Genomic DNA, 22210 nt, shown 5'->3' on the forward strand with positions numbered 1-22210 from the left:
TCGCGTAAACAAGTCTGCAGTCTGCGAGCATGTCATGGATAAACCTAGACATTCAATGAAGTTTGACAAACCCCAGATCCTTGCGAAAGAAGTCCGTTATCTACCCAGGATGCTGCGAGAGGCCATTGAAATTAAAAAACATCCTAATTTCAACAGGGAAGATGGTTTCTCCGTACCACCAGTTTGGGATCCAGTATTTCCTCTAATGAAAAATCCCAAACAGACATAAGACTGCAGTACTAATTAATATGTTCTAGTTTATTCTAATTTCTATTAATAATTAATAATAAATTGAACTTAATAAAAATTCATTCAATAAAATAATTTGTAAAACTTACCTAATATAGCGTAAATTGGAATGTTTTCTTTGTAAAATTAAAAATAAGGTATTTAAGTAATAATTATTGTAACTATAGTGAAAAAATAGGGTGGTTTGCATCAATATTAGACATAACTGGTTGAAGACTGTACCACCTCAGTCAACCGTGACCATGAGACCTGTAAAGGGCCCGAAACGTCGGTTTGTTTGAAAAAACAAATATACGCGATTTAAATCCGGAAAAATAGTTTCAAAAGTGTCTGATTAAATTTCGATAAAAGGTGGCAATAAACTAAATTCATTATGTAGTCTACCAATATATGTTGAGTTCTGACAAAGCGGCGGCTGGTACTGACTACATGGCCTGGGGCCTAGGCCGGCCAAGACTGCAAATCCACCACTGACAACTATTCTTAAACTCCCAACAAACCGAAACATATAACAAAACGTTTATTATATACCTACCAAGTTACGTATTACATTCAGAGTAAATTACCCGAGAACATATACACTCACATACCTACGCATCCATCCACGCAAAACAAACCCGGTCGGATTCTGGGAATAGAATTAATTACATTGCCCAAGGGGGTAACGGGTGCCCCCTGCGTCTGCGCGCTGGCGGGCAGGGGCGGCGGGGGGCGTGCCCGGAAGTGGGCGGGTGCGGGCGGTACAATTAAATAGCTGAGTTAAATACGACTTAACGTAACACTGTAAATGTTACTATAGACAAACTAAAGCACTTGAATACAAAAATTGTTCTTTAAAAAAATAGCTTAATAACTATAACTTGTTTGGACACATCGACCCGTTTACCGTTTCTACGCATACCTTTAAAAATCAGATAACAAACCGGAACGCAGTAAAGTATTACTATGCTCCCATGTAAAGTCTGTTGTAAGTAGTGCGTAAAATATTTTCTGACATTTTTCGCGGGAAATTTTTGAAACGCCATTTTGAAACTCCTACCAAGTTCTTTATTGAAAAATCGCGCCCAAGTTAAAGCAAAAAAGAACCACCCAGCTGTTATTAAACGTGTAAAGGTTTTTCTTGCTTGGGCAATATCGAAAAGGCGTATCCCACCCGGGCCGACGGACCTTGACTGGCTCGGCAGTGTAGCTCTTATAGACTCTCGGGAAATCAATAACAATTGCCTCTCCATTCGGGCACTCGCCGCGTCGTTACACCACACCTTTCGATCTAGTGAATCACCTGAGTTTGTTACGGAAGAGATTGTGCTTTTCCGAGTTAAGAAAGAAAGAAAGAATGAAAAATTGTTTATTAGCGTCATAATTATGCCATATTACAATTTACAAATTTTACATTCTTAAGCCTAGATATAAGTATAACGCTAAACCGACGTCTACTCAGCATTAGTCGAGGCATTTTGCAACACCCCAACGCTGGTCTTCCGGAGACACCGGCCAATTAGGAAGTACCAGTACGCGCTGCAACGACACGCCGAACCATATAATATATGGTGACAAGTACGAACTCAATATAATGTAATAAAATATTTAACAGTTAAATGGTAAAAATATTAAATTAAATGTTCATTGGTATTGCAGGGTAATGTAATATTAATAGAGTAAATTATAGGAACCCACTAAGTAAATGCCAATATAGCATCTATACAACACAGCACAGGCTAAGTTAATTTCTGTTGATTCAAAAGATACTGTTTATATCTAAATTTAAAAGATTTTACAGTGTGAATTTAGTGTGTATTTAGTCTATCGTCAAATAAGAAAAATAAACACAATTATATTTTAGGTAACATACACTAATAATTTACAAGATGAAAGAAGAATAATAAAAGAATAATATTCCACAAATCCCCACTGGGGCGTAGTACTTGCTACGCAGACAAAGAAAACGCGCGAGGTGGAATATTTTGTTCAATTTTCATTTAAATGGGATCACTACTAAGGTACCCTATTCCCAAGAAAACAAGAATCATCAAAATTTTACCGGAGTTATTGCGTAACATACATACAAAAAAGCACACAGTCGAATTGAGTACCTCCTCCTTTTTTCGAAGTCGGTTAACTAAATCAAACTTAAGGATCCCCACCAGTGGGAATTTTTAGTGGGGATTTGTGGAACATATCGGAACGAACCATTTCTAACATTTATAGTTTTATAACAAAAACGTGGGACAATCGTAATAGGAACAATATTTGGAAGCGGTGTTTAGTTGTTTACTTATTTTATCTATGACACAGTTAAATCTTTCATAATATTTTGATGTGAAGAAAATACTCAACAACCGACTTTAGATAAGTAACGTAGCTTACAAAATTTAAAAAAAAAATGATTTTTTAAATTTGCTACAAATAACGAACTAGTCGTTACAGCTGATGGTACACGCGTATCCGTGACAGCTGAAGTGCCACTCAGAGCTTTAAATCGCAAAGATAAGAGTTACCCTGAGACTTAAGTTGACAAGTCCCATGTGCCTATAATTTCACCAGCGCGGAACACGGTAACGCTGACATTAATTACTGCTTGGTGGCCGAAATAGGTAGATAGATAGCTAGATAAAAACTTTATTCACTTTCATGACAACTTATTTCATAGGATCCACTAAAACTAACACCATAACTATTATTATTATTACAAATTTGTATAACAAAAGAAACGTAGTTATAACTACACATATTATATAACTGATAAAAGTTTTAGAAGTCATGGCAGTGAAAAGGCGTTGGCTCAGCATAGGTAAATGCTGCGGTTTCCCACCATGCTGGTATTCTGCCAGAACCGTGTTTAAAGAGACGTCACTCATCATCTCAGATAGTCCTCTGGATTTATCATTTAATTGAATAAAGATTATAAGTGTGCGTGCATGGGTATGTGCGTAAGTGCATTTATATCAATATTTTATGTTACAAGATAGTTAGATAACCAGATTTCAAAATGGACGTGTGCGTGTATATATCATATATCATCATTATAATTTTTAATTTGGAATGTTTTTTAAACTCACTGTATCACGTCATGCCATTTTTTCAGTGATATCCTATAATTGGCAACACTTATTGGTCATGTAAATTAGTTTTTAAGTTCTACAATGTATGCTGTTGGATATCCTTTATAAATAAATAAATAAATATTACTTATGAGCTTCCCTGACATTAAATGTGGCCACATAGAGATTTTACAGTTACAGTAAAAGTAGGTAAGGTGGCAACCCTTCCCTGGACGAACTCTTTCACGTGGACCTCTACTTCTACTACGTAAAACTGTTTTTTTATCAGCAATATTTCGTTTAACCCGGGCACCTCTAAATTTCTCGGAATTTATGAGCGAAATATAATTTGAAATTTACCACAAGCTTTTCGGTAAATATCGTGATTAAATCCGCACGTCGAAGAAGGTTCACAAGCATCGAAAGACGTTTGAAGTCTCCAACCCGTATTGCGCCAGCGTGACTGACTGACTATGGCCTAAACCTCGCCTCAGGCGGTTGTACGACCGGCTTAGTATGTCAAATACGCCCCAGTCGTTTTTAAACCTTCTTCCTGATGAATTAAGTATTTTTAACATAGTCCGCTATTATAAAAAGCCTTCGGTATATAATTTTATTAACGCATGCACTCATAGCCCCGCACTACGGAAACAATTTGATCAAAATTATAGCTGAAAAAATTTCCAATAGCAAAACCCCTTGAACTCAATATATTACAGAACTTAAGTTGTTACCACAAAGGTGCGGAACGAGACGCGACAAGGAACACGAAAACTCAAAGGTTGTGAACCATTGAGAATAAGTGGAAGGGTCATTCGTGTCTCATCGACCCTTTAGAACTGAATGATATTGATTTTATGAGAGCCTCTCCACCAGTCAAGGCCAGCGACGGCACTAAACCGGCACAGACCGACGTCACAACGTTATGGTAGATACTGTTATGAACGTTATGTACTGTTGTGTTATCGGAGAAGAAGCGGGAAAACTGTTCAAATGGTTCAGGTGTTTGACTGATAAATAACGGTCTAAAGAATGTGCTAATTTGTTACAAACTGTCCCCTTCCAAACTGGAACGCAGTTTTAATATCTGCGTAATCAAAAACCGTATATAATAAGTTTCGTTATAATTATGAATACAAAGATCAAACAAAGGAAAATTTCGTTAACCATAAGATGATTCAAAAATCTCTCACTAGATGTCACTAGCGGCCACGAATGCCTAAAGTCTATAACAAAAAGATAGGATTTTCGACGACTCGGTCCTGTGGCTCAGATCAGCAATGCGACGGTGTAGCATGGTCGTGGGTTCAAGTACCACCGGGTCGACGAAATTTTTCTATGTTTGATCTACTTCACAATTTAATTATTTTTAGTAGAAAGAAAACTCCCTGTGAAAGAGTTCGTCCAGGGTAGTACTGCCACCTTCCTATTTCTGCCGCCAAGCAGTAATGTCAGCATTACTGCTTGGCGGCAGAAATTGGGTCGTCCCACTGAACGCCGAATAAATACGTACATATAATAAGATTATTCCGCTCACGCGATACATGCAGCCATAGACGCATACCACACCTAGAGGTGCCGGTGATGATTTTATACCGATTTATCGGATATCGAAGTTATAACAGGTAAAAGAATTAATATTAATTGCTATTTCGGTAACTACACTAGCAAACCATAAAGTTTTTAATGCCTGGGTCTGTCATTTAAAAAAAATAAACAACTTCAAAAATACGTCACGACAATCGCGTGTGTTATTGTTTGGGCTGGTGATTTCGGTGTTTATTTATTGAAAACATACCGTAAGTAGCGTTTTTTAAGTTTACCCTGAATATAAATCTTTATAAACTATACTTTAAGGAGTAATTTCATGGTAAACGTAAGAACCACTCAAACGGAATATTATCATATTTATCAAGTACACCAAAAATTTAATTAGTGCTTTTTAAGTGCAGGATTTGCGGTGTATTACTGCATTTTATTTGAGATGTTTTTGTCGGTAGTACGGAGGGTATTTATTTAGCAATGCAGAATAATAATTTTTATTTAACTTGTATTTAAACTGAATGCTTTTTTAATTTGCGAAACCAAGTAGCCGCCATTTTGCGGTAGGAGGATCGCATCGCGTGAGCGGATAAATCAATAACTTTAATCAACAGACAATTTCCGCGTTGTTGATTTAATAAATTAACACGGTAACCGGCAGTGTTGCCGTGGCAGTACCAGACAACTTTGCAATAAAATACGGGTGCGCCCTCGAGTTGCTTATTCACCCTGACACGATGACCACACACACTCATCAATATGGCGTCTCGCTAAAATTACCGGCTTTTCACTTGATAATAAATAATAATAATCTTTAGTGTAAAAGTAAAACCCGTGGCAGCCTAACGATAAATAAAAAGCAGTATTGTTAACATTACTTTGTTCCGGTTTTGAACGGTAAGGGTGCTGGTGGAATTATAGACACATGGAACTTGTCAACTTATGTCTCAAAGTAAAGCTCTGAGTGGCACTGCAACTGTTATGGACAGGCGTGTAGCTTACCATCAGGCGCACGACTTGTTCGTCCCGTCACTTGATATTATAAAAAAAATAACGATAAAAATATGACGACAGATAATCGCAGCGTCAAACGATACAGTCGTGCAAATGACAAGGCGACTGCGGTGAACCCAGAAATTGTCGTCACGATCTAGTGTTTCAACGATAAAATAAACGTCCACGACACAGTCACGACAGATAGTCGTGATATAGGAAAAGGCTAGACGCGACAGTCGTCCAACGATCAATGAAACGTTACGACATAATAAGAACCAAAGAGTCATCAGCTCATAAAACCCCTGGTGGTTAACACGGGCAGTATTTTTCCCTATACATACACATTATCTCCAAATTCATGCATTCATCTGGCTTTCTGGGTTCATGTTGTTATTTAAATATATTTTAAATTTAATACACTGCTTTTGTGAAATGTATTTCGGGTTCTGAAAAATTATCTAAAAATTGTATGGCAACAAAAGAGATGCCATCGACGTCTCTCTTACTGGACGTAGAAAGCAAAATGTACGTAGAGATGAGACCGTGACGAGAACGCGCCCTAACTCCACCTGACCATAATAAACTTTGCAAATTATCACAAATACTGCCGTCTCCCTATATTTACTTGTAAAATGATCGGCAAATACACTCCCGCCCGTTGCCATCCTGCGCCCCGTTCGACAACGAGGTACGGCAAATACGAGGGAGGGCGACTTACCTCTTATTTACTATTATATTATGAAACATGAAAGTAGGTATGCGCTGAGAGAAGTCAGAAATGTGCAGGCAACTACTTAACGGCTTTTAATAAGATTCCATCCTTGCAGATTCGTCTTTACTTGCCTCATCGAAAGAGAAGCATATATTGTTTACTTTCACATAATATGTCTGTTTATAAAGAAATATACATAACCGTCTAAGATGTTTGCCAATATTTGAGATATTTTTTTTTTTATGTAGGTTCCGGGTTCGTTCCCCGGCCGGGTTAATGTGGAATACTAACTTTTCTATATTGCCTCGGGTCTGGGTTTGTGGTACCATCGGTGTTTCCGATTTCCATAAAACAAGTGTTATTAAACTTTTTTTTTTATCAGAGCAACGTACATATGTGATGTTGTCTAATATTTATTTACGAGTATAACAAAAGAATCTTTTCGTTTAACAAAAAGATTTATTCGTTTTTCAATAGAAGTAAGTTATTTTTAAGTATGTAATTATAATGGCTACATAGATATCTTTAATATCTAATGCATAACGTAAGTTAAGTTAATTTTTTTATGTTATTAACCACAAAAATTGCGAGTTCTTAGGTTTTCGCGATTGTTACACATAGGAAATGAAACTATTTTTCCGGATTTCTTTGTAAAATTAAAAATCAGGTATTTAATTAATAACTATTGTAACTATAGTGAAAAATAGGGTGGTTTGCATTAATATTAGACATAACTGGTTGAAGACTGTACCACCTCAGCAACCGTGACCATGGGACCTGTAAAGGGCCAGAAACGTCGGTTTGTTTGAAAAAACAAATATACGCGATTTAAATCCGGAAAAATAATTTCATTTCCTACACAAAAATTGCATTAAGCTGAAGAATCCTTTACGCCGCTCAAAATGCTGTTTTTGATATTAAAGCGTTTTGGTTGGACCTGGTACTCTGGCAAATAAAACGTTACTTCTACACTGGAATTTTTCATAAATTCATTCAGCCTTTTAAGGCATACGAATAACGTCAATTTGAATGGCCCAATTGTTTATTTACTTATTTGATTATAAACGAGTAGCTCTCGCTGGTAACACTCTTTCATGGCCAGTTTTGTTTTAGATGGCATTAACAGAGACAGTAGAAACAACATCTTCTGGTAGTATGTTCAAATAATGCACCACACTGTTGCTGAAAAATTTACGTAGTTTCTTATAACATGTACATAAACTATCTCGCTTACCTGGGCCTGCGTAAATAGAACTCTCCGTTTCCGTCTTTGCGCAAGCGGGAACTGCATAGGCTTGCTATCTGCGCCCGCGCAGGCTGCCAGCCCGCCCATATTGTTCACGTGCCCCATGCCGCCCGACGATGACGTCATCAGCCTGGAAACTAAAGCAGCCGCTCAGGTACGCATACTTTTAGGGTTTAGCTTACATTACGGAGACAAATTAACATTACAATATCCGAGGCTTGGACATAAATAAAGACAAAGATCTGTAACAAACGCAAAGAAAAGCCGACTTCACCTGTAGCTCAGTTGGTAGAACGGTTGCCATAGATTAGTGCACAGTCGCAGGTTCGTGTCCTGTCAGTTTTAAGGAATTTTTCTTTGCGTTCGATAGTTGTATTAATAATTACAATAAAGAGAAAGAGTAAAACAGAGATACAGAAGAGAGTAAAAAGAATAAGAGAGTTGATGTACATTGCGGCATTTTCAGCGTGCCACTTCTCTACGAAGGTTGGAGACCATCATCGTGATTATCCTTATTTTGAGCGTGTGCTAAGATTGAGCCAATAGCCCCCTTTACACACTCACTCTATCGGAATTGCGCGCTGGAAAGCTTGATTGCTTGTTTAAAGTTTGAGAAGGTTCTTTCGCGCGCGGTTGCTGGTGTTCGTTTTTATTACAACGGAAGAACGTGCGTGTAAAAGGCAACTTTGGAACTCACGATTACGCGTGCGTCTGTTCAGCGCAATCACGCGGTCTTTCCCTCTTCCACTACCAACATCATTACACGCGCGCTCAATCGCAAACGATTGCTCTATCACGAGTAAAAGAATGTCTGTGTAAAGCCTTAAACTAGGAGCTTTGTAACTTACATGAAAATTTTAAGAACCCTCGATGCAAAACATTTCACTACAAAAGTCTATAGGCCCAAACTCACGAAAGAAATAAATGTAGGCCATCCAAATATTTCTCCTGACCCGAAACCTAAGCGTGGCAGTCCAGCATGGTTAAAGTTATCGGATGTCAGAGCAAGGCCTATGCGATCACGGTACCTACTTCAACCTATTGCTAACAGGTAGTGCCAAAACAGTTTGTTAGCAACATGAATTCGTTACCATTGGCATTATTCAAAAAGAAACTGCCATCGCTACTAATTGATAAATGTTATTAGATTATCTACTTGACAACTTATAATTATTCAATTTTATCACATTTTATATCATGTTTTTAATATTTTTAACTTACATCTGCTTTTATTGTATCATATTTAAAAGAAATAGATGATAGTCTATTCTAAGGTAACCGTGCGGTCATGGAAGCAATTGAGATAGACCATTATTCGAAAAAACCATCGATATATTGTTTATATTAGAAAATATCATATTGTCTCTTAACATCATAATTTAAACTGCAATATTATGACATTGCTAATATGAAATAAACGATTGTATGATCTGTTCACGTAGCTATTAACTACAAATAGACTTTAGCAATTTTAGCAATTCAACGGTAATTTCAGGCAGTTAGCTAAAAGGGGAACGACTACAGCATGAACGTTCAAGCAATTGACCGGGTTCAATCACCGAGTCTAGGTTCAACAATCGTATAATAACCTAAACAATACCGCAATCTGTTGCGGCATTTCTAAACCCAATTGGTTCAACTTTACTGCAATAATTATTAATACAAAGGTTGTACATAAAGAAAAATACCTTCGATCTAATAGGAAAGCCATTAAGGCGAGATATGCCAACGCGAGGGTGGACAGACGTGTCGCTTACCATGAGGCGCGTAAAAAAAGCCTAGGTTTTAGGAGGTGAGGTATGGAGGGGGGTCGCCACTCGCGTCGCGCAATCCGCGCGCTGTAAATTAATATGAACAAAATGAGAACAGATCAACAAGCGCCCGATGGCGACTGACGGGGCAGCAGGCGGCGCGGTGCGTCGTTAATCCGCTGGCCAATTTGCAAATTTGTAATTAATAGATTCAGGCGTTACTCAGGTGTTAATTAACTGCATGAAAAAAATACTCAACACAAGCGCAGCTATTTTGCATGATTTAACCTTCCCTGGATTCGCGGAGTTGCAAATTAATTTACTTCCATTTTTATTGCAAATTTTGGGATAAATGTTAATTTAATAACTATAGGGCTTCAGTTGGTAACCAGAATTTTGCAGGTTCTCTGTGGTACATAAAGAGATATATCTCCATGTAAAAATTATGTACAAAGTTAGATATTTTATTCTTATATAATTCGTTTTGGACTCTTATTTTACTCTGTTTTTAGGATTTTATACGATGGAGTTAAAGTACATCCTATCGTGTTACAAACCAGCACATTCTTTAGGTGTACCTGAAATTTTTTTGTCACACCGCTGTTTAATAGTAAATATCAAAACCATTTACTCTAGCAAAACAGTTTTTCTCGCTTCTCCTCCGGTAATAAATAATAATAAATTAAATAATTTAACATCATGGTAGTAAAAGATAGTGATATTCAATAAAATCAATATTGTATTTATTAACTGTATTTTAAGCCATTGCTTCCTACCACATATACCTCGTTGGCACGATGCGTGTTGGAGATTTCATATTCGAATAATCCGACATGCAGGATTAAGTAACAACTTTTTGTTTCAACGTTCAAGCGAGCAATGATATTATTCTAAACTTAGAATAATAACGCATTGATAGTTTCATATCAAACGAACTGTCACAAGTGAGGCAAAAATCAAATTCATGTAGGCTAGTTTTAGTAGTACGTTAATTTTCGGTTTTAGTGAATATTTATATAAAAATACAAGTTGAAACGCGTTACTTCCTTGTGGAATGTGATGTTAGTATCTATTTTATGTTTGTCTGACGTATTTTTACACTCATTTACCGCACATTTCGTCATTTTTAGCTAAAATTCTTGATCTGTTCGCGGTGCAAGTTGACCTTGAGCGCTGAAGGCCCGCCCGCTCGTGTAGGCCCTTTTGGCGCGCTTCAATTTGCCTCACTTAGCGTGTGCGGACTAGGTTTCTATGCGTTGTTATTCTAAGATTCTAAACTATTAATCGAAAAACTAAGGTAAAGGGCCGTGTACGGAAACCAAATCGTTCCATTTACACTGAAGGCAAGAGTTCTAACAACTAATTTTTATTTTTTTTATTAGGCACGCGCACAAGGTATACCCTATATCGCGACACACGCATAGACAACCACAAATTACACCCAAACTTACGAGAAAAATGAATGCAGCAGTAGTATAGCAGTAGAGCTCCTTGTGAAAGAGTTCGTCCAGGGAAGTACTGCCGCCTTACCTATTTCTGCCGCCAAGCAGTAATATGAGCATTACAGCGCTCAGGTTTAGAAGAGTATGAAATTACAGGCACATAGGACTTGTCAACTTATGTCTCAGTGTGACAGGCGCAGTGGCAGTGTCCCTCAGGTCTTTGCGATTTAAAGCTCTGAGTGACACTGCAACTATTATGGACAGGCGTTCAGTTTACCATCAGGCGCACGCCTTGTTCGTGCCGTCACTTGATATTATAAAAAAAATGTAAGGCATATAAACATTTATAGCATATTAATCAAGCCCGGAACCTCTCTGCCGTCCACTAACTGAAACGTGGTAAGTGACAAATGGTCAAATAACCGTTTTAAGTAGTAAAAAATAGAGCACAAAATTATCTTTTAAAGACACTTAAAATTGGTCAACGTGTTCGACTATCAGAACTTCCCCTAACGATGCATAGCTGAAATATCATTAAAAAATTCCATTATTCCACAACTGGATTATGGTTTTTTATGATATCTCATCTCGTTTTATGATATATATATTATTGCCTCAGAGATTCTATAGCTATAATTATATATTTCGTAACTATATGCTGTCAAAGCAGCAGTTTTCCACGGATTTTTATCGTTAAAGCGTGCATTTAATTCTTCGTGTATAAACACAAGAAATAAATGAACGCTAGTGCTCCACGTGTATTTCAAATCGAGCAACGTCATACGGTCCACATCCGCAACGTACAGCAATATTCAGCACATTACGACGATTCTACCAACTCTCTATTTACACTGCACTCCACACTCGAAGGGGCTTTCAATAAAATATTTCTCCCCATTCTGTAGCCATTGTGCCATTTCTACTCTCTGTTTTGGCTCTATTATCCAACATATCTGTGCCTTACCATCGACGCAAAAAAATCCTCTATGGTGTTCCAGATTCGAAAAATGAACGTGCTCTTTGAGACGTCAAATGGTGTGGCGGACATTTTGTTTATCGATAGTCGATCTCGCTTTTAATTGAAAAGTTTTGAATGGTTTTGTATAGGTTTAAATAGAGATTAAACGGTTTAATAACACGTTAACGCATTTACAAACTGTTAACCGCCATTACAATACCTAGCTATATTGTGCAATTGTATAGTAACGGTATTGATTTTTAGAAGGTGCCAAGGTAAAGTGGTTCAATGAGATAAATTATTAAGGACAACTATACCCACTGTACAATGTTTGCAATTTGTTATCAAAAATTAATTGTGTAGTTGCCTCGAGTTAGGTTTTCGCGTGAAAATGAAATTTTGTTTGGACCTAATTGGCGAAAACTTGTTCTTTTTTCAAACAAACCAATGTCAGTCAGTCAGCAGTGACCATGGCACCTGTAAAGGGCCCGAAACGTTTGTTTATAAAAATAAATATACGTAATTTAAATTCGAAAAAACAGTTTTATTTCCTAGAATTTAACAATTTAAAATTGAAAATATTCAGAAATCGAGATTTTTTCATTACCAGTGCCTATCCTGTACCTTGCTTTGACTCATCTTATTCCAACCAACAATATGGAAAACATCTAATTTCACAGTTAACGCGTCCTATCATCCCCGCGTCGGGGTTTGACCGTATATTTTGACAACAAATAACCGTAATCAAACTGCTGGCCGCGGGGCGGGTGACCCTCCTATTGTGGAGACCAAACGAATAATAAGACAGCTGTCCTGCATAAACTATTTGGGAAATTGACAGCATTTTTCAAGAAATATCTACGCGAGGGAAAAGCATTTAATTCCGCAGAGAGTACGTCAAGCTAACTAGAATGGTCGTTGATCTTTAAAGCGTAAAACACAGTGAAAGCGGATGCGGGTTGGGTGCGTGTGCATATAAATACACGGAATTACACCCGCCGCGCTCTCGACCCGGCACGCGCCCGACGTGCACCCGCTTTCAGTGTATTTCACGCTTAATCGTGATAGTGAACAGTCGGTTACCCCCCGGCTAGAAAACAGTGTTTGGTACTATGTCAGTGGTTAGTGTGCAATCCTACTAAATAAGAATAAAGTAAACAGAACTACTGCTCGCCGCCGCCGTCTACACCCGCACCCGTACTGAGCGACCGGGCTATTGTAGAATAGTCCTTATAGGTAGCTATATCCTATAAACGTTTGGCACGCAGTTTCCGACGAGGCACCGCTGCGGAATCTCATAATTAAGCATCACGGACTGGTTCAAAACTGGTAGAGAAATAATTCAACTTAAATACCTACGTGAGTTATCGCTAGTTTAAATATCTACACACCAACATAATCTCAGTACAGAGTACTAAAAAAACCGACCTGAAAAGTTCGCGGAATTACATATAATTAGCAAGTTTTATTGAGATCGGTTACCGGAAAGTGCGCAAACCCGGATTCATCCCGGCTTCGGTCTAGGATCATGTACGGGACTTAACACAGGAGATAATAAAAATCGGTTCTCACTGCTTAAAGTACATGTATTGAAAGAAAAACGCCTTAAATTGGAGAATAGCAAAATCAACCATTAAAATAATAGCTCCTTATAATATAATTTAGGCGCTATTTATAAAAATGAATCTTCATGCGTGAACAGCCACACTTAGAGGTGAGGGGATTTTCTTCAAAATTAAATGGGACCACTATGGAGATATCCTCTTTCCAACAAACAGAGAATAGTGAAAATCGGTTCACAAATACCGGACTTATCGCGTAACATACACACAAAAAAAACATGTCACCGGTATTCCGACTGTTCAATCCAGAACACAACATTGAAGTGAAAGTAGTGAAACCCAAAATAGACGTTCTGACGTTCTTCGACCACACGGTAAATAAGGTTTTTCGATATTAAAAATACGAATTCAACTTATTTTTTTTTAATTAATAATGAAAACTGCAGTTGAGGTCCTTGTAAAAGAACTCGTTCAGGGAAGTACTGCCACCTTACCTATTTATGCCGCAAAGAGTGCTGGTGAAATTCCAAGCACATAGGACTTGTCAACTTAAGTCTCAGAGCTCACCCTGACAGCTTTAAATCTTTACAATTTAAACCCGAGCAGCTTTGCAACTGCTAAGGACAGGCGTGTCGCTTACCACCAGACGCACGGCTTGTTCGTATGAGAAGAACAAGTCGTGCTCTTGGTAACATAAAAAAAAATTAAAAAAAACGAAAAAACCGGTAGTGAAATATGGGACCCGAAACACGATTGACTAAACTTCACTCGACAAAAAAAATACAAGTCGCGCTAAACTTTTTTAACGCTGAATGCATTAAAAATGTTTTGTCTACGATCTACGGAAGTCTACGGAAAAATCAGTTTATTTGATTGTTATTAGAGATGTTTAAATTTAATTTTCTTTTCAGTGTTTCGTAATAAATAGGTGCGAGAGAGGACTATGAGCTTATTTTACAACAATAGAGTATATTATAATACAACAACGTACAATTAAACAACAGAGTGGGATGACTTGGACTCCTTTTTAAAGGACTGGCCAGATGTTACCCAAGATCGAGAGCAATGGGAAAAGAGCGGGTGAGGCCTTTGTCCAGCAGTAGGCAACATAGCGGGCTTATAAAAAAAATATGTTTATTAAATATCGTGCAATGATTTACAGGCCCCCTCTTCGCGTCTACCTCACTCACTTCTAAACCTACACAACCACTATACCATTTCGCCTTTCGTGATGCCTTCCTGAGTTCTGTCATCACTCATCAGTATCATAAAGAATCATTGCCTTGTGAGAAGTGGATAATAATCACTCAATGAAAAATCATGATATTAAAATAATCGGATTTTTTTAATTTTGCACCGAAAATGTGTGGAATTGGTGGTTTTTCGCACATTATTATGATATCCACTATTCATTGCTAACTTTGGTTAGGTTTCAATGGTTTTTTTATTGTCTTTGGACGTACCGAAATTGGCCTCGATTTAAGTGTTTTTCTGAGGCACCATTATTCCCAACTCTATTGAGTTGAATTACACACTTCTGCTGTAGAATGCTTTCTACGGCAGAAAGTCTGCAGCAGTTTGTGTTTAAAAAAAAATTTAAGTTTGTACAACGATATGGCGCTATGTACAAGAGTACTACTACTATAGAGTTTTTGAGTTTGAATTTGATTTTGAGAACACTTCCATAGCGCGTTTCAGGATCCAACTGGCGCCATCTAGTGATTTTGAATCGAACCTATATTGACACTAAAAAAGTAAATAATAAAAATAAAAGATAAAAAAATGTCGAAAACAAACAACTATTATAACGTTATCTGTTACAAATTACGAAATAATCAGATATTTTATTATTTATATATTTTAAAATTTTAAAAGTGGTACAATTTTCTTAGCTATACTCAACCATACAAAACTGTATTACAGTTCGACTGCAGAACCCAAACGAGCAAAAGATTACAAACTGACAATGGCTGTAGTAACTATTATAAAAAAACTATTAAAGAAAATAATTACATACTCTATAACAAAAAATTGTAAAGTAATATTCTTTCAACATTTTTTCTAAATTTTCTTTTTTTAGTTTCATGCATGTTAGTGGATAAGGAATCTATGAACAATTTTGTTTAAAACAAGCTGTGTATGTAAAACGACGTCCATTACCTTCTTATTCTTACGTTCTAAAAAACACTCATAATTACAAATACACATATAATACAAAAATCTTTTCATAAAAATCTGCCGTAAACGCCCCAACTCGTAAATGACGAAATCCACAAGTCAGCAGCGGCTAATCCGCATGCGTTTGATGACCACGCGATTGCCGTGAAATTGGCCAGGCCGGGGGCAACGGGGATGGGGGCTCGTAGACAGGGGTAAGCGGTAGCAGCTACGCGGCCCAAGTTCGATTTAATGGAGCCCCTACGCACGAGTAAAACGAAGAAACTTAGAAATGTGTTCATAACATTTTTGTTGTCACTTTTATTCATTTCACACTTTATGAAATTAAATATCTAACCTTAGGGAATGGAAGAAAATAAGATAGTAACTTGATCACATATTCGACAATTTTTTGTATTCAAGGACGACAGCTTATTATTGCTAGAGCAGGTTGTACTTATCAAGTAATATGACCTACACGCTAAACTACACTAAATTCCCGAGAATATATTTATCATGCATTATACAGAAATAAAATTACATTCAAATACATATCAATATTACGTATAATTTACATTAATTACAATAGAATATAATAATTAGCTAATCTATTGCATTCAATTTAAACGTTTAGTTTATTGCCTAACATTATGAACACCGTTACTACTATATAGCTAAGCATAGAATATGGAATAAAACGGTACATGAAACCATTAACTTATGAAACCGAGAAGCGGGCTTACTACACTTATCATCACGTCGTTATATTTGCTGTTTGATACAATACCAGATTGAAAGGACAAAAGCCTGAAGAAAATAAACAATTAAAATTTGACAGCTGTGTTTTTTTATGGTATCAAAGAGCTTTAAATCTAAACGATCTGAGGGGCCCTGCCACTGTGCCCGTCACCCAAGTTGACAAGTCCCATGTTTCTGTAATTAACCCTTCAAAACCGAACGTTATTGTTTGACGGGTTTTCTGCCTGTGCACAAACCTTTCTATTTCTACTCACAGAGCAAGGAATAAGGAATAGAATGTTTTTTTTACGATTATCAAGTGACAAGACAAACAAGTCGCGCGCCTTGTCGTAAGCATCACACCTACCTATAACAGTTACACTACCGCCCAGAGCTCTAAACCACAAAGATCTGAAGACCTTGTCACATCAAGTTAACAAGTCCCATATGCGTAAAGTATCATCAGCACCCAACCCTTCAAAACCGAGCAGTAACGCTCAAATTACTGGTTGCTGACAGAAAAATGCATGGTGCCAGTACCTACTTATCTAAGTAATGCGTGGGATTATTAATATTATTGTTGGGTGGCTTCATTCGGGGCATATGCAGTCCCTCGTCACTGCGACCATCAACTGATCTATTGTGATCACCACTAATTACAGTTCAGAGCCAAGGCCAACAGCATTGAAGAACAGAAGGACTTTCCTGGCTTCGACAGATTTTATGTCCTCTGGCTGTGGCAAGTGCCTTCGATGGAGCTTCGTTGGGTGAGAAGATGAACAGGAGTTACATCCGCCTCCTGCCCAATATTTAACATGTGCTTGTTGAAGTCACAATGTCCTGTTAAGACTCTAGTGAGCATTCTGATGCCATTCCTGTCCAAGGGCAGGGTTTCTCTACAGTGTTTGACTGTAGGCTTTTGAATGCTCAAGACCCTTTCTTTGTAGCCACACTTCTCTTTTATTTTACAAGGAGTTTCAAACTTTATGCAATTGCGTGGGATAGTAAGTTTCACATGTCGAGCGAGTCCTTCAGTGAGGACATCTACTCTTTTAACGGTGTCTTTAGAGGGACATATGTCTTTCCTCTTAAGCCGCTTTTTATAACCTCGCGTTGTCAGCTTGACTGCCAGTTTGTTAAGGTGTTTTTCTAGCCTTTTTTGGTATTTGACAGTAACGTGGTGGATTTCATCCTTAACTGTGTTCATATCCAGGTAACTGTGTATCTTATTGTTGGCGAAGAGCCATGGTGCGTTGGAAAGTGATCGCAAGATAACATTCTGCATCCGCTGTATGAGCAAGATATTGGAATTGCTTGCGCTACCTCGAAGTTGGATGCCGTATATCCGGAAAGGTTTCAGAATTGTTTTATAAATGAGTAAGTTTGTTATCTACTGAGAACATGTTGTTTCGCCTTAATAACGAAGTGAGATTTCTGTTTTAGATTGAGTTCTTGTCTGTTAGTTTTGGTGTGTTGGTTCCACGTTAGGCGTCGATCTGTAAGCCCAGATATCTCACGCAGTCCTCATGAGACTATGTTGTATTATTCAATGACAATTTCCCTTTCGCAGCGTAAATGTGATTTGCACTGATTTTGACGGATGGCCATCATCCTCCATTTCTGGAGCCATTTGGTACAGTAGCAGTAGTATATCTGAATCAAACTCTCACAAGGACCTCTACTACTAATAACAAGGAGCTAGCTAAAGCTGGTAGACGATTAGCTAGACATCGTCCGGTCCCTTTAGCCGCGTAGAAATTTGGGAACAGGAGAGACGACGTTTTTCGGCATCGGGAAGTGAGCGTGCCTTACAGCTCCGCTACCAATGGGGAGATTTGGTAGTGGACTCAGAGTCGACGGCTTAGTGGTGGCAACCGCTAGTTGTGCAATGCGCAACGGGAAGTGAACGTGCCTAAAGCTTTCGTACCTGTCTGGAAAATAGGGAGGGTGCTGTACGTGCACCCGGGGTGGCTCACCTAAAGCACTAGCCTTATAGAGAACCGGATGAAATCCGTGCAAACGTCCTGATCTGGGGCTAGGACCTGACTTAGACGGTCTTGCTCGCACAGGTTATAGTGCTCTTCTCGCATAACCAAGAAGTTGATAGGGTGGGTCACTATAAACAAAACTTATGTAGAAAGATATGGGGCTGCTAATAACAATGAACCACTTTCTACCTCTCTACTCTTCCACTTTTTGCCTTTTTGAATACCACGGACTACACCCTAAAAATGTGTCATTTGGGTCAGCTCACTAATCCTGCCCTGCTCGGGGGTAAATGGGGCTTGTGGGGACAAACGGGCGAATGCCGATGACGGGTGTCCGAAACTTGCGTAATTAGTGGCGAGAATGGCCGACATTATTAGGTAGTTTAGTATTCAACAAGGGACGGTAATGATGGTGGACCAGTTGAGTGATTCAGAGTGAATACGTAGATAATGAAGTATGCATGCGTTTGTAGAGTCATAAGTTATTATATAAGCCTCCCTACAAGCGTTAAAATATATACCCCCACCCCTAAAACTTATCAAGAGGCTTCTCTGAGCAGCAGAAAGAGAGCTTTTTACATTTACGAAAATGTTATTTATGTTAAGAAGAATAGTAATTTTTTTTATTAAAAATAGTGACAGTCATAACATTAAAAGGAGGAATACAAATAAACTAGCAGTTCTTGACAGTTGTCTTAACAAAGTCACAAATTAATTTAAAAGGAGAAGTATTATATAAGCTTCTATAATAAGATTCCGGTTGATATTCAAAATTTGTCATTTATACGAGATTTAAAAGTATAATGAAACAAAACCTTTATACTAAAGGTTATTTATACAGCTTCTGCATACTTAGATGACAAGAATCCGTGTTACTGACCAGTTTAGCTCTTGCTGGTAGTCTCAATCTAAGTTTGAAATAAATATTGTAAATGTTAAAAGTATTCAAATGTATATTATTTAAAAGGTCAACCTCCAGAGTTTCTTACTCATTCTTCCAGAGGACTCTGTCTTACGAATGAGAAGTAGAGTTTAATTTGAAGTGCAATTTGGTTGCTAAAAATTTTGGTATTTTTGTATTTTACAGTTGGATGAAAGATTAATATTTTATTGACCGCCCCTACCTTGCTCAGCGAAGAGTTGAAGTAAAAATGGACGAGAGCAAAACCAAAAGAGAAAGAATGAATGACCAAGATAATAAAAACGGAATGGATATTACGATTTAAAATAAATAAACACGCGTACTAAATGTTTTTGTATCATCAATAATAATAAATAAATGTAATAAATTATGGAACGTTAATATTGTTGGCGCTTCTGGAAATTTATATTTGAATAAGCGACAACAATGGAAAAATGCACGCATTGTTATGCATTTACGAGAAAATTACAATTCCTACCCTTGGTAAATAAAGCCACATCGCAGTCCACTGCTGGACATACCTCTACCAATGTGCGACTTTTCACCCGCTCTCGGCTTGTGGTACCCATCTGCTGCCAACTTTTCGCATGTCGTCAATTCATAGATTAGTAGAGCTCCTTCTCAAAGAGTTCGTCCAGGGAGCCACCTTACCTATTTCTGCCACCAAGCAATAATGTGAGCATTACTGCATTCCGGTTTAGAAGGGTAAGGGTGCTGGTGAAATTACAGGCACATGGGACTTGTCGACTGATGTCTCACGGTGACGGGCACAGTGGCAGTGCCCCTAAGATCTTTGCGATTTACAGTCCTGAGTGGCACTGCAACTGTAATGGATACTCACTTCACTTGGTATTATATGAAAAAAATCTGGCCAGAGGGCGTCCTACACTACGTTTGCCGTGGTCTCCGCTGAAGAACCACGTCTCGTAAAAAACAGTATGTGAAACTTTATAAGTCTCTACTTAATTTCCGTGGCAATTTTTTATTATTGAAGTATTCGATATTTTTATTGTACAATATTATTTAACATTTAATGATTACAGGATAATATACTTGAATATTCAAATAATAAAAATTGCCAGGGAAATTAGATAGCGAACACTAGTCCGAGAATACTGAATAAAGTTATCGACTGTAAAAGCTTTAAACCCTGAACAGTTTACAGATATGGCCTTACAATTATTATGTCACAACTTTGAAGATTTATTAATACACACAACATTGTGAATGCTCCAACAAATTCCAAGGATGGATGACAACACAGCTGACGCTAGCCTCTCGAGTGTTACCAGAGAAAACAAACAATTTGTCCCAATCGAAGAGACTGTCATTTAAGGTCACACGTTGTCGATGACGTTTGTACATGAAGAGCAATACAAATACAAGTTGGAAGGCAAACAAAACATATATGCATTAGTGTTGTAATAATAAGCATATTAATAATAAGGTACAAAACAGTTGATGGGTTCAGAAGAATACGACAAAAAAGCACCTGTAATAGCCCCCGTTATGAGAAATGCAAATTCTATATTAAATATAGTAGTAGTAGAGCTCCTTCTCAAAGAGTACGTCCAGGGAAGTACTGCCACCTTGCCTATTTCTGCCGCCAAGCAGTAATGTGAGCATTACTGCGTTTCGGTTTTGATGGGTAAGGTTGCTGGTGAAATTACTGACACATGGGCTTGTCAGCTTATGTCTTAGGGTGTTGGGCACAGTGGCAGTGTCAAATATTTGCGATTTAAAGCTGAGTAGCTTTGAGCTGCTATGGACAGACGTGTAGCTTGCCACCAGGTAACTTAAAAAAAATTCGAGGAGGGCAGACCTTTGTGATTTAAAGCTCTGAGTGGAACTGCAACTACAATGTATATGCGTGTCGCTTTCCATCAGGCGCACTGCTTTTTTGTCCTGTCGCTTAGATGTTATATTGAGTAAATTCAACTGCTCTATGTGAGCATCACTGCGTTCCCGTTTGAAAGGGTAAGAATGCTGGTGAAATTACAGACACATAGGAGTTGTCAACTTGTGTTTCAGGATGACGGGCGTGATGGCAGTGCCCCTAAGATCTTTGCGATTTAAAGCTTTGAGTAGAGCTGCAACTGTTGTGGATAGGGGATAATAATAAAAATAATAATACGTATGTAATATTCTAATTATCCAATACCGAAAAAAAAGAAGCGAACAGGAATTTCAACAGTAAACACGACTACAAACAAACAGACTGTGTCGTCACATGTAGGAAAAACTGCCCCGCATGATAATTAAGCTTGTGTTTGCAAAGTGATGATTTGGACGCTTGAAATTAGCCTCTTCAACGTGTTTAACATATTGCGGCTACCGGTGATCAGGTACTACCATAGAGTATATTTTAAATATTGGGTTGGCCAAAAAGTCTTTGCGGTTTCAAAGTATAATAACTTTAATCAATTATGTGTTCATCATGTCAATCTATGGATAAAAAAAATAACAAAATGGCGGCTTTTGTGATCTAAATTTTCACACTATTTCGTTTTTAGTTTTTAAATTACTTGCGCTAAGAGTTTCTTTTATTAATAGATTTTTTTTAGTTAAATGGCGTTATAGGCAATGCTCAATAAATAATAATAATATTGATCTAGTTTTTCGCGAAGGGTACCGAAAGGGTGCTGGTGAAATTATGGGCACATGGACTAGTCAACTTATGTATCAGGGTGACGGGCGCAGTGGCAGTGCCCCACCGATCTTTGCGGCTTAAAGCTATGAGTGGCACTGCAACTGTTATGAACAGGCGTATCGTTTACCACAGCACACGCCTTGTTCGTCCCGTCACAGGCTATTTAAAAAAAAATTAAGAGAATAAATGCAAAAATGGGTAATTTTAGAATTCGCCTTTCTTAGAAATTCCTGTCTTTAAGAGTCGTTATCAAAGT

The 22210-nt window shown here is 37.8% G+C and overlaps 1 protein-coding gene across 1 annotated transcript in view; it reads right to left on the reverse strand.

The window, feature by feature from the left end:
• LOC113239905 (homeobox protein Nkx-2.1-like) overlaps positions 1-22210 on the reverse strand; it is a 53953-nt gene that overhangs the window by 15512 nt on the left and 16231 nt on the right. Inside the window, exon 3 of the mRNA XM_026477067.1 lies at positions 7757-7923. Within this exon, the coding sequence (XP_026332852.1) occupies positions 7757-7923 (167 nt within the window). The remainder of the gene's footprint in view (positions 1-7756; positions 7924-22210) is intronic.

Source organism: Hyposmocoma kahamanoa, unplaced genomic scaffold (genome assembly GCF_003589595.1).
Source record: "Hyposmocoma kahamanoa isolate Upper Pololo Valley unplaced genomic scaffold, ASM358959v1 117, whole genome shotgun sequence".
Lineage (NCBI taxonomy): Eukaryota > Metazoa > Arthropoda > Insecta > Lepidoptera > Cosmopterigidae > Hyposmocoma > Hyposmocoma kahamanoa.